We start from the raw sequence: 14492 nt of genomic DNA on the forward strand, positions 1-14492 counted from the left end.
AGCTAAGTTAAAGTAACTAAGGCACCAAAACGAAACGTTTTTGCGCCCTGGCTCCATCTTGGATCTGTTCATTCATGAAAACTGGTATTTTCTATGATCTTTGTTTTTTGTTTCTGTACAACTACTGAGATTTTTTTGTTTGTTTGCATGAAGTTTATTCTTGTTCCCACACTGAATCTGAAGAGGAATTAAATATAAAAAAAACAGTTTTTTTCAACTGAAAGTAAGTAGCAACATTCAAACTTAAACGAACAGGAATTATTCCGTGTGTGAGGGAGGAATGGCCCCCTCCTCAATCCTTCACTCTTTACACTTAAGTCTTAAAGTTCTTTAAAAACAGTTCTCCTTCAAACTCGACTGGTCTTGTATTTGAGCAAAAATTCAAACTTTAATATAAAGAGCGGGAGATTGAGGAGGGGGCAGCTCCCCTCATATACGGACTAGTTTCTGTTCGTTTTAAGTTATAATGTTTCTTGCTATTTACAGGTGAAACACTTTGTATTTATTTTATTCAATTTCTGACCGTTTTTCCAATCATGCCAGGAAATACCCCTCCCTCCCCCTGAGCAGAATTTCCCTCGGAACCTCCCCCCCCCCCAAATCTCCAATTATTTCCAATGACAAAAACTGTATATGAACAATGAGCAAATTGTGTAACTTACACCCCTTTCCTCAGAGACTATGGGGAGTCATGTCATTCCAAAAGGCATATTTGTTAAACCTTTCAACTATGCTGTATCAAATGGCAATCTTAATATTTGATCAGATGTCATTGGGGAAAAGGGGACTGGGGATGGTCGCTAGTTGCCCGCCATTCTTTTTGGTTACTAAAAAGGGCACTAGAATTTATGATTTTCGTTCGAATGAGCCCTCTCCCGATCTTCTAGGACCATTATTTTAATACAATCACCCTTAGGGAAAAAACAAAAAACAAATTAACACGCATCCATGATATTTCTTCTGGCTAAAAAAAAAAAAATACAAAATCCCAGGTTTTGTAGATAGGAGCTTGAAACATCTACATAAGTGCTCTCTGATATGCTGGATCTGATGGTATGTTTTTCAATAGGATGGCTTAATGTTTTTAGGTGTTTTCAGGTGTTAAATCAGGCAAATTTCCTCAGGCTTATAGCTTTTGATCGGTAATATTAAACTTAATGAATTATGTATGTTTGGAATCAGCTTTTGATGTATCTATTGTTATCAATAGTCCATTTTAGAGTTTCGTTTCGATTGGGCCGAGTCATTTCTTACTTATAGTTTGTTACCACGGACCGTTTGACAGCCAGAAACTTCTCCTGTTTAGACAAAAAACGAACCCGAACGATTATACTGCCCAATTTACGTGCATCGTATAGTCAAGCATTTCAACAATCAATGGGGCATTACAACTGTTTGCGATTGAGCAAATTTAGGCTTGTGCGACTACTACTACTACTAACAACTCAGAGCAGCACCAAGTTGCCTGAGGCCAACACAGCTACGTACGCTCCTCCTCCATCCGAATCTGTTCAGTACATCCCACGTTGCACCCGCCCAGGAAGTTCCCATTTCCTTTAAATTTTTCTTTATGATGTCCTCCGACGCCAGACGAGGACGACCTGCATTCCGTTTTGCCCTGGTCAGTTGAGCGAAAAGAAAAATCTTTGGCAATCTGTCATCCTTCATCCGCACAACATGGCCTAGCCACCTCAACCTTTCTTTCATTATAGCCCTAGAGAGCGGTATTCAACCACATTTTTCGTACAGCCTATTGTTTGAAATACGGTCAGTCAGTCGGGTAACCAGAACAATCCTTAAGCAATTTCTCTGGAAAACATCTAGGAAATCTCCATCCGCTCTTCGGAGCGCCCATGCTTCAGAGCTATAGTTGAACATTGTTATCACTGTAGCTTCCAGTACTCAAATTTTTGTTTGTAGACTTATTATGCAGTTCTTCTAAACTTTTTTTAACCATAAAAAAATACCCTCGGTCTTGGGTATTCTACTTTTAACATCTTCACTGCTCCCACCATCTTTACTAATAATACTACAAAGGTAAGTGAACCTGCCCACCTGATCATTCTTTTCATCTTCACTTATTCCTAGCCTTAGTGACTTAGTCTTCTTAACATTAATTTTCAAACCTATTCTAGCACCCTGAACTCGCAAGACCTCTAAAACTTCATTCAGTTTGCATAGTTATGTTTTTACCCTTTTCACTTCCAATTAATAGTAGTGCCGGTCTTTTGCTACAGCAATGAGGAAAGCTACACTTTCTAGAGCTACATGTTGATATATTCTTTTCACTAATTTTCTGCTGACTTTTCACACTTTCTTTATTTTTAAACTTGGCGTCCGGTACATGTTAAAACTGCATACCTGCATAGGAGCATGGGCACTGTTTCTATTTTCTGTTTCTGTTTTTAAAGTACCTGTTTCTGTTCTGTTCATGCAAAAAAACTTAAACAGAACAGAAAAAGATGACCTGTTTTTTAATTACCTGTTCTGTTTCTGTTTTTATAATAGCTATTTCGTCCTGTTTCTGTTTTTTTTTCTATATGTTTTTCTTCTGTTTCTGATTTTATTTATGTGATTCGAGAATGAGATATTTGAGAATGTCGACCTGACAAAATGGCTCTTTAAATCATAAATTGAAATTGTGAAGAAGCGTGGTTAGGCCTCATGCGATTTTTAGAATTTGAAAGTAAGTAAAATGATGGAACTTAGTCTGTTAAACATATCAAATAGTGCTGCTAGATTGTTTCAGCTAGGCAGAATTGGGGCCTGGAAATCAGATGATAGTAGGTATTTGCTTAAATGTTAGCGGTGGAGGATCTAGGGGGACCCCGCTCCACCCTCCAAGATTTTCTCTGGCGCCCTCATTCCTCTTTTTCACTCTTTTTTTAGAATAAATTTGTCAATCTGGTCAATTATTGGCACCTTTGTCACATTGGGTCCCCCTAAGATTTTGCTCATTGGCGCCCTTCCCAGAGATTTCGCTCTAGATCTGCCCCTGAATATTAGTACGGTAAAGGTGCAGTTTAATTCCATTAAAACAACGTATTGCTTACAGTACATTATTCCGTCAATTGAGCAGGAAAGTTACACAGGCACTCTCCAGGAGAAGCAAGATACAAACAAATCACTTATTACTGTATATCCTGGTTCTATTGGTAATTTGTTAGGGCCTCTGTCTCCTACATTACATGGGAAGTAATCTGCACTTTTAGCTGGGACAACTTTAATTTAACTGTTTTTATGGAATTTATGCTTCTAACTAACAGTGACTTGCTATGATTACCATACTGACCTATACATGATAAATACTTATTATTAATTGCAAATTTTCTTTAATGCTTAGCCAGAGAGGAATGTAAATGTATTGAAGTCTTGTCCAGTAAAAATGTATATTTTTGCTAGCAAATCTTTATTGCATCAACATAACGAAATAGCCAAATATACTTTTTCTCATGGTACTAAAACCATGTCTAAATAAAATCAATAGAATCAATAGAAAGCCTTTCAAGGAAAAACCTAGAGTAGAAACAGTGGCTTAACTAGCTGATTTTCTGTAAGGGCCAAAGTCTTAGGATTAGATAAGATTCATTGCTGAAAAACGGCTATCACAGGCCCAGAATGGGCCGAATTCGCACTTTAGCGTCAATAAAACAAAAAACAAACCGAAATAAAAACAACAGCAAAAATTATAAAAGGGTCAACGTCAAGTAGTAAAAATGTCAAAAACAATTAAACCTCAAAAATTGAAAGGTCAATGCCGAATCTTATAAAGTGCTGATATATTTTTCTCATTCAGCAGGATACCAATCTTTCGGTGAACACAGTATTTTTTTGCCATACTGCACAAGAAATTAAAAAAAAATGATTATACTAAGCGGTGAATTATTTCTAGTATCTGTCTCTTAAATACCCATTATAGACAAGCAAATTCCTGTAAAAATTAATATTGTGCTTTAAATGGTCTAAGTTTCTAGGAAACCATAGTTGGGATCTATCATTTTGCTTTTACTTGCTGATATATTTTCTTGGCTTATTGCTCCAACAAAATGCTCAGGAGGCAATTGGTCCCTTTCCCCCTAGTTTTGCCAGTGAGGTGAAAGAGGTCAGATGTTTGGGTGTAGGTGCAATTTTAAAAATGGTAGACTACTGGAAGGTGCTTCTAATTTCGTAAAAAATCCTAAAATCAACCTTTGTGTTAAGAAAAGCATGATGTCATCTTCTGATGACGACTCAGATGTTCCAAGTAAAACTTTTAAACTATCTCTCTGGGTGTCCTACGAGAAAAAAGGAATCCCAGAAAGTAGCCTATCAAGTGCAACTTCTGCAAAGTGTCTCTAAAGGCTAAGGGAGTCTCTACCCGATATTTATATACCATCTTAAAAGGAAGCATATAATTGATGTACACAAAATGAATTATATACTACTGGTGCAGTAAATAAAAAACCCTAACCAACTCAAAAAAATATATATCAAGTCAGGCTGCTTCCCTAAAGAAAGCTCCCGATAGCGAAGCAAGTAACACAGAGGATAATAAATTAGTGAAATCTGGAATAAGAAGAACAGACATAAGACCATTCCTTATTTCTAATCAATCAAAGCAAACTGTTCTGCTGAAGCTCTGCTACAAAACCCTGTTTAAGGACAAATTGGCACTTTCTGTATTTGATAAGCCAGATATGAAACAGCTTATTTAAAATACAACAGGGGGCTTAAAAACACCATCCTGGGGAAGCATCCATCGTCACATAAATGTTGATGCCAGAAAAAAAAGTTAAACAGAAGGCTGGTGAAAATAATTGAAACGGCCTTTCTCTTCCTTTTTCTGAAGTTTCCGGAAGTGAAGATACTTTTCCTGAAGAATTTGATTAAACTGAGGCAGTGTCTACGAAAAAAGGTGTCGAAACGGATGGAGAAGAACCGTGGGGAGCTGGAAGTCTGTCAGAAAACGAGGTTGTAGACCAGGCTATCCGATGACTTGTTAGACTTGCTCAAGCATTGATAAACTGCAAAAATTATATAGAAAACTAAAAGTCTCCACTGGCCAGCATGGTAACATTAAAAGATGTTGCAAAGAGAGTGACCTTTATTATCATATACCTCTTGAAGTAAAAGTTCGATGAAATAGCACACTGGAAATAATTGAATCTACAATCAAACTTAGAGAGCCTGGAAATAGTTTTTTACATTCGACGAATGCAACAATTGTATTAGGGTTATCTGGCTTATGTCTAATAGCTGGACTGTAATATAAGCTGCTATTACCATACTTTTTACCAAATACAATACCACTGTAATGATAAGTACCTCTTCATATCCAACTGGCAGTCGAGCACAAATAGTCTTAGATGGGCTTGAGCTCTTTTGTAATGCTAGAGCCAGCAGTAGTCCCATTTTGCACCCCTCAAAGAATTCATAATCGTGGTGTAAAAAAAGCTTGCATGACAAGCCTTTATTTTGAAATTAATCTTTTCCAAAAGGCAGCTTATCTGGATCCTTCAACATTTGAAAGGTTTTCACTTGGGGTTTGTTCTCTGGTCCCTCAAACTTTGACACCATTACTGTAGGACACATTAAGTAATGGCGCAGGGACTGCAAGAGGGGCCACTCCAACTTGCCTTTGTACTGCTGAAGTCCTTGAAGCTATGGTAGAGTCCGATGAGGAGAGCGGTCCAGTTGTTTTGGATACAACAGGTTTCAAAATTGTTAGACGCTCTAGCAGTGTTAGCGACTCTGCCATAAATACCTTAAAATCTTTTGAGGAGAAACTGCTAGTCTCTCTTTTAGAGTGTTGTGGAGCTTTCCCATGAGCAATTTCTTCTTCATTAATTTACCTAAATACAGCATTGCAAATCTCTGTAAATCCTGGGGGGGGAGTAAAGTTTTCTTATATTACATTTTTGAAATATTGGCAGATCCAGATTTTCAGGGGGAGGGGATGGGTTCGGCTAAGAAATAAAATTAGTATTCTTGGATTGTGTAATTATAGTTAGTTATAATTGAGGGTGTCACTACTCCTTCTCCTTTGGAAATGGACCATGAAAACGTGTCTACATAATCAAAAGCATGGACGTTCGTATCCTTAAAACAAAAGTTTAAAATAGTATCAATTTCTATGATAGAGTAAGTGCATGCATTGGAGAAAGTATTTTCTGCCGCAAAGCAACGGCAATTTTCAAAATAAGTTGTCAAAAAGTACAATTGTCCTATATTTGCATCCCTTCAAAAATATATTTAAGAGACGAAAGTACTTAAAGAAAGCATTATGTAGCAGAGTCTAAATTTCTTCGAACTTCAGAATTTGGGAAATTTTATGTTAGTTATTTACTTAAGAATGAATTTGGTCGAGGGCCTAGAACAATATTTTCTAGCGCAAAGCACCGTAAAATATCCGAAGTACCCTTAAACCATTAGTTTTTCTTGTGAAAAACTTTCACACAAATTGTCTAGGAAATAATTAATCTTAAAAGGCTGCTTTAAGCCGCGAGGTAACGAACAAATTTTAATTGGCGGTAATTCCGTATTCCGTAATTCCGGCAGTAAGTGTCATTATTTCCGTGTATCTTTCTTCTTTCATATTTTTGTTTAAGATTACTGAGCTTCTTTTTGAAATGTCTCAAGTAACTAGTATGCATTTCCAGGAAATTTGAATAGATGCTGTATAAATATAAAAGTGTATTTTTAGAACATGAAAATGGAAGAAAATAACCATAAAAAAATGATGGAAATATTTGTGTGCACAGACAATTTTTCACCCCTTTATTAGAAAAACTGTCCTTTTTTGTGGATAAAATACTGCAATAGTACTAGGTTTTTTCAAAAGTGTTACCACCAGAGAAAAACACTACCCGTGGCAAGTGGCATTCCTGACAAAAAGTCTAAAAGAGAGAAAGAGAGACTAAAAGGTTAATGTTTTCATATTGGAGACCAAAACTAAGAGATTTTTTCGGAGCTGCCAGAAACCACTCTAAAACCTCATAGCGTACTACTACTAGTGTGTCGAGTGTTCATGCATTTTTGATTGCAGATCATTACGCGCGAAAGCGGTATGTCCAGACAATGTCCAAACAAGGGGAAAGCACAATTTTTAAATGATAAGCTTTAAGGCTTGAACAACTGATGTTATAATTAGCTTTACGATAATAAGCCAAAACTTATCATCTATAATTTTTTTTTTAATTTTTAGGTGTTCGAAAAACAGCTTTTTTTGAACAAAAACAGCTGTTTTCTGTTTTTACCAAAAACAGAACAGAAAAAGAAAAAGGTCTTCTGTTTTTTTGGTGACCTGTTCTGTTTCTGTTCTGTTTAATTCAAGCCCTCTTTATTTTTTTCTGTTTCTTCAGAAAAACAGAACAGTGCCCATGCTTACATGGAACATCTTTTGCATTAAAAATTGAGTTTCCAGGTTTTCCTAATTTTTTCAAGACGTATATATATTATATATTTTTTTTTTATTTGTAACCCACTAATAACAAAAATGTAAATAGTGGAGTAAAGCACATAGAAAAAGAAAGAAAAGCACTAACTATGAAAAATATATACTTTGAAGACAATGGATTTTTTCAATTTTTATATACTTTCGATTTTTTGCATTAAAAATTGAGTTTCCAGGTTTTCCTAATTTTTTTCAAGATGTATATACATTATATATATATTTTTTTATTTGTAACCCACTAATAACAAAAATGTAAATAGTGGAGTAAAGCACATAAAAAAAGAAAGAAAAGCACCAACTATGAAAAATATATGCTTTGAAGACAATGGAAAGGAAAAAGCTTATTTTTTCTAATACTCGAAAGCATACTACTTACCACGGCAACTTTCCTAAACACATCATCCGTTCCGAATTTTGACAAAATCTTCCCATTGTATCATGTATCATGGAGGGAGAAAAACAAGAAATTCTTAATACCGGAGATACTGAATGCGTAAAGAAGAAATATCATCGTTATTTAACAGGGGTAAAAGCTGGAAAGATATAGAACCAAACGATTACAAAAAGCAGAAAATAATTTGTACAAAGCCTTAAAATTTCTCTGTTTACAACAATTCTCAAATAACCGACCTGAATTTACATCTTTGAGTCGGAAATCAGGCCACAGCGAAAAGATTGTAAATTGTTAGTAATATTGATGCCCAACCACCTAAAAGACGCCACAGAGGGGATAGAAAATGAATTTGTTCATTAGCTGGTACCCACGCGAGAAGTCCAAGTTTGGTTAATGCTAATGAAATAAAACAAAATATTATGAAAATATAATAGTTTAGAAACAAATTTGGGCTATATATTTGCACAATATGAGGGGGGGGGGGGTTAAAGCATAGCATACCACGCTTTGTGATCCATTTCTCCATTGACAGATACCCGTTTGACTAGTTTCCTTTAAGACAATATATCGCGTGGGTACCAGCTAATGCATAAGTACCATGATTTGCATGTCAGAGGTGCTGCAAGTGAAGGAGACGGAGAGCCGAAAGTAAGGTACTCGTACTTAGCGACGTTTAAATAAAGCCCAATCCGAACAAAAGCTTCAGAAATGTAATTAATAGAATCGGAAAGGCTATCTTTACTCCTGCTAGTAACAAGAAGGTCGTTCAGCATGTACTAGATACGAACATTAGACAACCCAGAAAAATATGTCAAGGGGGTGTTATAGATTACATGAGGGATGCAGATTTTGAATAAACTAGATGACAAAACACCACCATGCCCTTTCCGAAATGGCATGGTTCGTTTTCAAAAATTGAAGCATTAACTTTAAGAAAAGAAGAAGAGTAGCAATACTTCAGCAATAAAATGATAGAAGGATTAATTCCTTTCGTAAACAGTGAATGAAAAAGATGGAAATGGTTAATAGAATGAAAAGCTTAGAAATGTCAACAGTGCGAAGGTGAATGGTTGGACATTTTGAGAAGCATCCAAAGAAAGATAAGAAAGAATCCGGTGAGCACGACGGCATCCAACCCTAGACTAAAAACCAAGCTGATTCTCTCCAGAATCCATCCCAGAAGTAATGCATTGAAGAAGACGAATATGGTTGTGGAAGATTCCACTTAACCAATTTAAGTAATCAGATTTCTTTTTTAGTGTCCGTAGTACTTTAGGTTTGACTGTTGCATCAGAATGTTGACTGCTACATGCAAACCCTAGTATTCGGTAATTTTTCCGAAATTTATTTAAGGGCATAACTACAGATAATGGAAGTGAGGACCCCCCCCCCGCCCTGTAAAATTCTTCTGATACCCATCAACGCTTGGAGCTGTGTCTGCTGTTCGTCAGGGTGTTCTCCATGTCAAAGCATTGTCATTTTCCAGGCTTATAAAAAAAAACTTCTCCAAAAAGACCATCAAAATGCCCGTCTTGTGGAATGTATTGTGCCACGGCAGTTACGAAGGCTGTACACTTCCGAACGAAAAAAAACCACTAATGCAAAACAAATCCGTCGATTTAAATAATAAGCCGCCATATTAAACAGTAGCACTTCTGTGACTAAATACTTAAAAACTCATTTTTGGCTTCTTCAGATTTCATAATAAACAGTAGAGCTACTTGAGTATGGCAACAATATGTTTTTTTTGCCATTTTATGTTTTTGCTGGAAAAAAAAATTCTAGTCTATTTATACTTTCGGTTGAACTAAGTATTTACGAGCTTTTGTCGTGACCAGCCACTGGCTTAAAAAGTAAGTGTATTTGAAAAAAGACATAATTTGCAAATTTTAAGGGAGTGTACTATTGCTTGCTTGACAGAAAGGCCTAGTCTTTGAAAATTAAGGTTTGGGGAATTGAAAAAAAATAGACTTATTTTGGACTCAGCTTAATGTTTTTTATCTTACTGTAATTTAGGAAGGATTTAGTATTTGGCTGTGATTGTTGGGTCATTTTTTAACTCTTGTGGTGAATGTAAAACAAAAATTAAAGAATTTTACTAAAAGCACAAATGCACTATTTTTGTAACACGAGTGACATTGTGGTCCTTCTAGATAAAAATGCTAAAAAAAAATAAGACTACTCCTAACTTAATGAACAGCTTGCAGTAAAATTTGCTGGTTGAATTGACTTCGTTGTTATGTTGTGAGTGCTGAAAGAAAAAAAAGAAACCGAAACAACTGATTGAACTTCTGCAAATAAGCCTGTTTTAACAGAATGATTGTAGGGGATTCTAAGGTAATACTGTAAGCTTTGTACGTTTTTTTGGCTTTATAGAATTAATTCAAATATCAAAGCAATGATAATTCTTAGAACATATTGACTACATACATTCAGATATTTACCTTTTGCTGCAATCCAAGAACTTCCACAGTCCCCAGTTTCTAGTCATTTGTTCTATTTGTGATCCCTTTTATTCCTTTTCCAGGATGAACAAAGTTTTGAAGTTGCAGCATCTGCCGACGCAGGTTTCAGCTAGTGACGATCGTGATGTTATGAATGAGTTTATAAGCGATTGCGTGGATAACATTATGGAGAAAGTGGTAAGTTTAACACATTTGTTTTCATTTAATAATATGCAGTCTAATACTATTAAACCTCATGTTGTGCTCGAGCCACACTATAGTCACACATGTGGACAAAAACAAAATTATGCATGACTAACCAGCCAATGATGTGTCGTGTGTGTAATCTCATGAATTGGGGTATGTTCAATTTTCCTGCGCAATTTTCATGAATGATTAGTCATAGTAAAATTTTAACGTCTGATTTTTTGAAATTTGGAAAGACGGAAGCTTGAAATCGCAGTTTTCCTGTCTGTATGATGAATCCTTCAAGAAATACAAAGATGTGACATTAGTTGACAGAACTTGAGAACAAACTATTGTTGATATTGGCTTTTTCAAACCGCGACGTTATAATCAACATTGATCCCAAACCTTTTATAATCTGTAACAAAATTCAGATTAGAAGACAATAAAATAACAAGTTTTTAGTGCTCTCTTTAATTTTACAAACAGAATAATCTATTTAAAATCATGATATGGTAAATGAAACTCCTTTTTTGAAACTCTGTTTTTTCAGTGTGTGTGTGTGTGGGAGAGGGGGGGGAGTGTTCGGTTTTATTCGTTTCAAATTTACGCTTTTCACTTTAAGAATATCCGTTTGTTCGCATATATATGACTGCATTTCAAAAAAAAAAATCTAAATATTCTTAAGCCTGCTATACAGACACTCTTTGCATCATACTATTTCACTTTGACAGCCTGCTTTTACTATTAGTCTGCCCAATTAATGTACTAAAGCATTTGTGAAAAAGTTACAACCCTATCTGGGGATGGGGGCATGAATTTTCCTGAAGGGGATGCACCCTTATTTCCTCTGTGTACAGTGGCTCCCTGAAGGGAGACAACGTGGCCAGGGTGGAAGGCGTCTTTGCTAAATCACACTCAAAGTCTTATGCTACTTATTGCGGTGTTCAAAACTCAGCGGCTTTGGAAAGCCTAATAAAGACGTTATGTCTAGCGATGGAACGATGACATATTTTTTTTTTTTACATTTAAGTTTAAGAAAAATATCCGTTTGTTAGCAATGTATTTGACTGCATTTCAAAAATCATATCTGAACATTATTAGGCCTGCTGTACAAACAGAATAATTGATTTAAAATCATGATATTGTAAATGACACTCGTTTTTTGAAACTCTGTGCGTGTGAAAGGGGGGGGGTAGGAGGTTTGTTTGGTCTTATTCGTTTCAAGCGTATACGATTCACTTTAAGGAGAATATCCGTTTGTTAGCATATATTTGACTGCATTTCAAAAAATTATATCTAAATACTCTTAGGTCTGCTATACAAACATTCACTACATCCTGAGGTTCCATCCTGATAGCCTGCTTTTACTGTTGGTATTTCCAGTTCGTGTACTAAAACATTTGTGAACACAATTACAGCCCTTTCTGGGGATGGGGGCATGAATTTTCCTAACGGGGATGCACCCTTATTTCCTCTGTGTACAGGTGCTCCCTGAAGGGAGACAACGTGGCCAGGGTGGAAGGCGTCTTTGCTAAATCATAGTCAAAGTCTTATGCTACTTATTGTGATGTCTAAAACTCAGAGGCTTTCGAAAGCCTAATAAAGACGTTATGTCTAGTGACGGGACGATGATATTTTTTTTCTCTTCAGAAGCTTAATTTTTATTATTATTATTTTTGCAAGCCCAAAAACTTAGCCTGTTTTGTAAAAGCCTTTTCTTTTTTTTACGGCATTAATAGTAATCAATTAAAAAAAACTCCGAAAAACAAGTTTTTCAAATAAAAGTAAAGGCTATTTTAAACTTAAGCTCAGCAGATACAAATACCTGTTAAAATTCAAATTAAAAACGGCCAGAAATTAATATTAAAGAATAAATTATTATTTTTTTAAGTTTGAATTTGGAAATAAGGAATTTTTAAAAACTTGAAACTTTTTGCAATAAAAAACGAACAAAAATTAATTTTAAAAAAAACTTTCCGGAAAATAAGTTTTCCAATGAAAAGTAAAGGCCATTTTAAACTTAAGCTCAGCAGATACAAATATTTGTTAAAATTTAAACTCAAAACGGCCAGAAATTACTGTTAAAGAATAAATGAAACCCAAAACGAAAAGAAATTAAATAAACAATCATAGCAAAAAACATACAACAAGTAATAATATAAATGAATAAACTGATCTTAAAGCGAGTAATGTTTAGAATAAATATGAAGATCAAGCTTAAAACGAAAAAAAATATTTTGCTTTTAAAGAATAAATGAAACTTAAAACGAACAGCAATTAATTAAACAATCTTAAAACAATCTATTATTGTAAATGAATAAGTAAATCTTAAAACGAGTGAAACTTAAATTGAATAAGCAAATCAAGCTTGAAACGAACAAAAATCACTACAAACAAGAGTTTGGGTATTGCCTTCTTATCTCACTGTAAAAGTCTAAAACCTACAGTGCCAACAACGCTTTATTGCAAGCAGACCTTATTTAGAATATTTTCTTTTGTGATTGATATCTGGAACAAACATCATGATCCCGGCCAAGTTTTGAACTGACCAGTTTAAGACGATTAAAACTAATGTAAATACAACAGGCAGCTTAATTTATTAGTTCTTTCTAAAATTGTTCAAGACGAATATAGTTTCACTACAAAGAAGAGTTTGGAAACTGCCCCCTTCCTTAACTGTAAAAACCAAAGGCCTACTGCGTTATTGGCGCTTCACCGAAAACGAATTATATTGCAAATATTTTCTTTTCCAGTTCTTGCAGCATTGAAAATAAGAATAAAATTACAGCGGAATAAATTCTTGAACTGATGGATCTTTCAACAATTAATATCATTATACATCAAATATTCAATTTGATGTTGTTTATACTTTCCATGACTGTTTAAGACGCATATAGTTTTCAGTAAAGCGTCAATGACGCTGTAGGTTTTAGACCTGCAGTGAGAGAAGGAGGCGATACCCAAACTCTTGTTTGAGGTGATTTTCTTCAGGTTTCATCTAGATTTGCATATCAATTTCACTTTCTCCCGTTTTAAGATTTATTCCTTAATTTACATAATTTTCGATTGTATATCTGTTTGCAGCGATTGTTTATTTAATTTCTGTTATTTTTAAGTTTCATTTATTCTTCAATAGCAAAATATTTTTTTTGTTTGAAGCTTGATTTTCATATTCATTCTAAGCATTACTCACTTTAAGATCAGTTTATTCATTTACATTATTACTTGTTGTATGTTTTTTGCTATGATTGTTTATTTAATTTCTTTTCGTTTTGGGTTTCATTTATTCTTTAAGAGTAATTTCTGGTCGTTTTGAGTTTAAATTTTAACAAATATTTGTATATGCTGAGCTTAAGTTTAAAATGGCCTTTACTTTTCTTTGAAAAGCTTATTTTCCGGAAAGTTTTTTTTAATTAATTTTTGTTTGTTTTTGATTGCAAATAGTTTCAAGTTTTTAAAAATTCCTTATTTCAAAATCAAACTTAAAAAAAATAATCAAATGTTCATCAAAGTATCGAAAATAGTATCAAAGTAACAATATCGAAGTGAAGAAATGGGTTTTTATCAACCTCGGAGTTTTTATTATCTGATGTTTGAACTATTTTTAACAAAATGGCTATCATAAAATTTTTATAAGATGGGTTTGGGGAAAAAAGGGCGTGGGGGGGCTAATTGACCTTCGATCTCTTTTGACTCTTTAAAAATAAGTTGGATCTTTCGATTTCCAACAAAATAAGTCTTCCCTGAAGATTATTCAAGTATTCAGTCTATAAGAACCAATATGCCTCCAAGGGATAGCTTATAACGCCTGTCCCTGGGCCCTGGGGTATTGTTTCGACCCCAGAGTTTTGATATCTGATGTTGGAACTTTTTTTTAACAAAATGGTCACCTCACATTTTTATCGGATGGGTTTGTCTATCCGATAAACCCAAAGGCGTGGAGGGTTGGAAGGGCTAGTCCTCCAATTTTTTTTACTCTGAGAACATGAACTAGAACTTTTAATTTCCATTCAAATGAACCCTCTCTGAAGTT

At 34.8% G+C, this 14492-nt stretch overlaps 2 protein-coding genes across 2 annotated transcripts in view; both read left to right on the top strand.

Moving 5' to 3' along the window:
• LOC148956313 (G patch domain-containing protein 3-like) overlaps positions 1 to 14492 on the top strand; it is a 273613-nt gene that overhangs the window by 107290 nt on the left and 151831 nt on the right. The window lies entirely within an intron of this gene.
• The window catches only part of LOC148956314 (exosome complex component 10 homolog), a 59202-nt gene that overhangs the window by 8873 nt on the left and 35837 nt on the right, over positions 1 to 14492 (top strand). Inside the window, exon 3 of the mRNA XM_089094911.1 lies at positions 10354 to 10468. Coding sequence (XP_088951037.1) covers positions 10354 to 10468 — 115 coding nt within the window. The remainder of the gene's footprint in view (positions 1 to 10353; positions 10469 to 14492) is intronic.

Source organism: Artemia sp. Qi Xiang Cuo, chromosome 1, assembly GCF_049724085.1.
Source record: "Artemia sp. Qi Xiang Cuo chromosome 1, ASM4972408v1, whole genome shotgun sequence".
Taxonomy (NCBI): Eukaryota; Metazoa; Arthropoda; class Branchiopoda; order Anostraca; family Artemiidae; genus Artemia; species Artemia sp. Qi Xiang Cuo.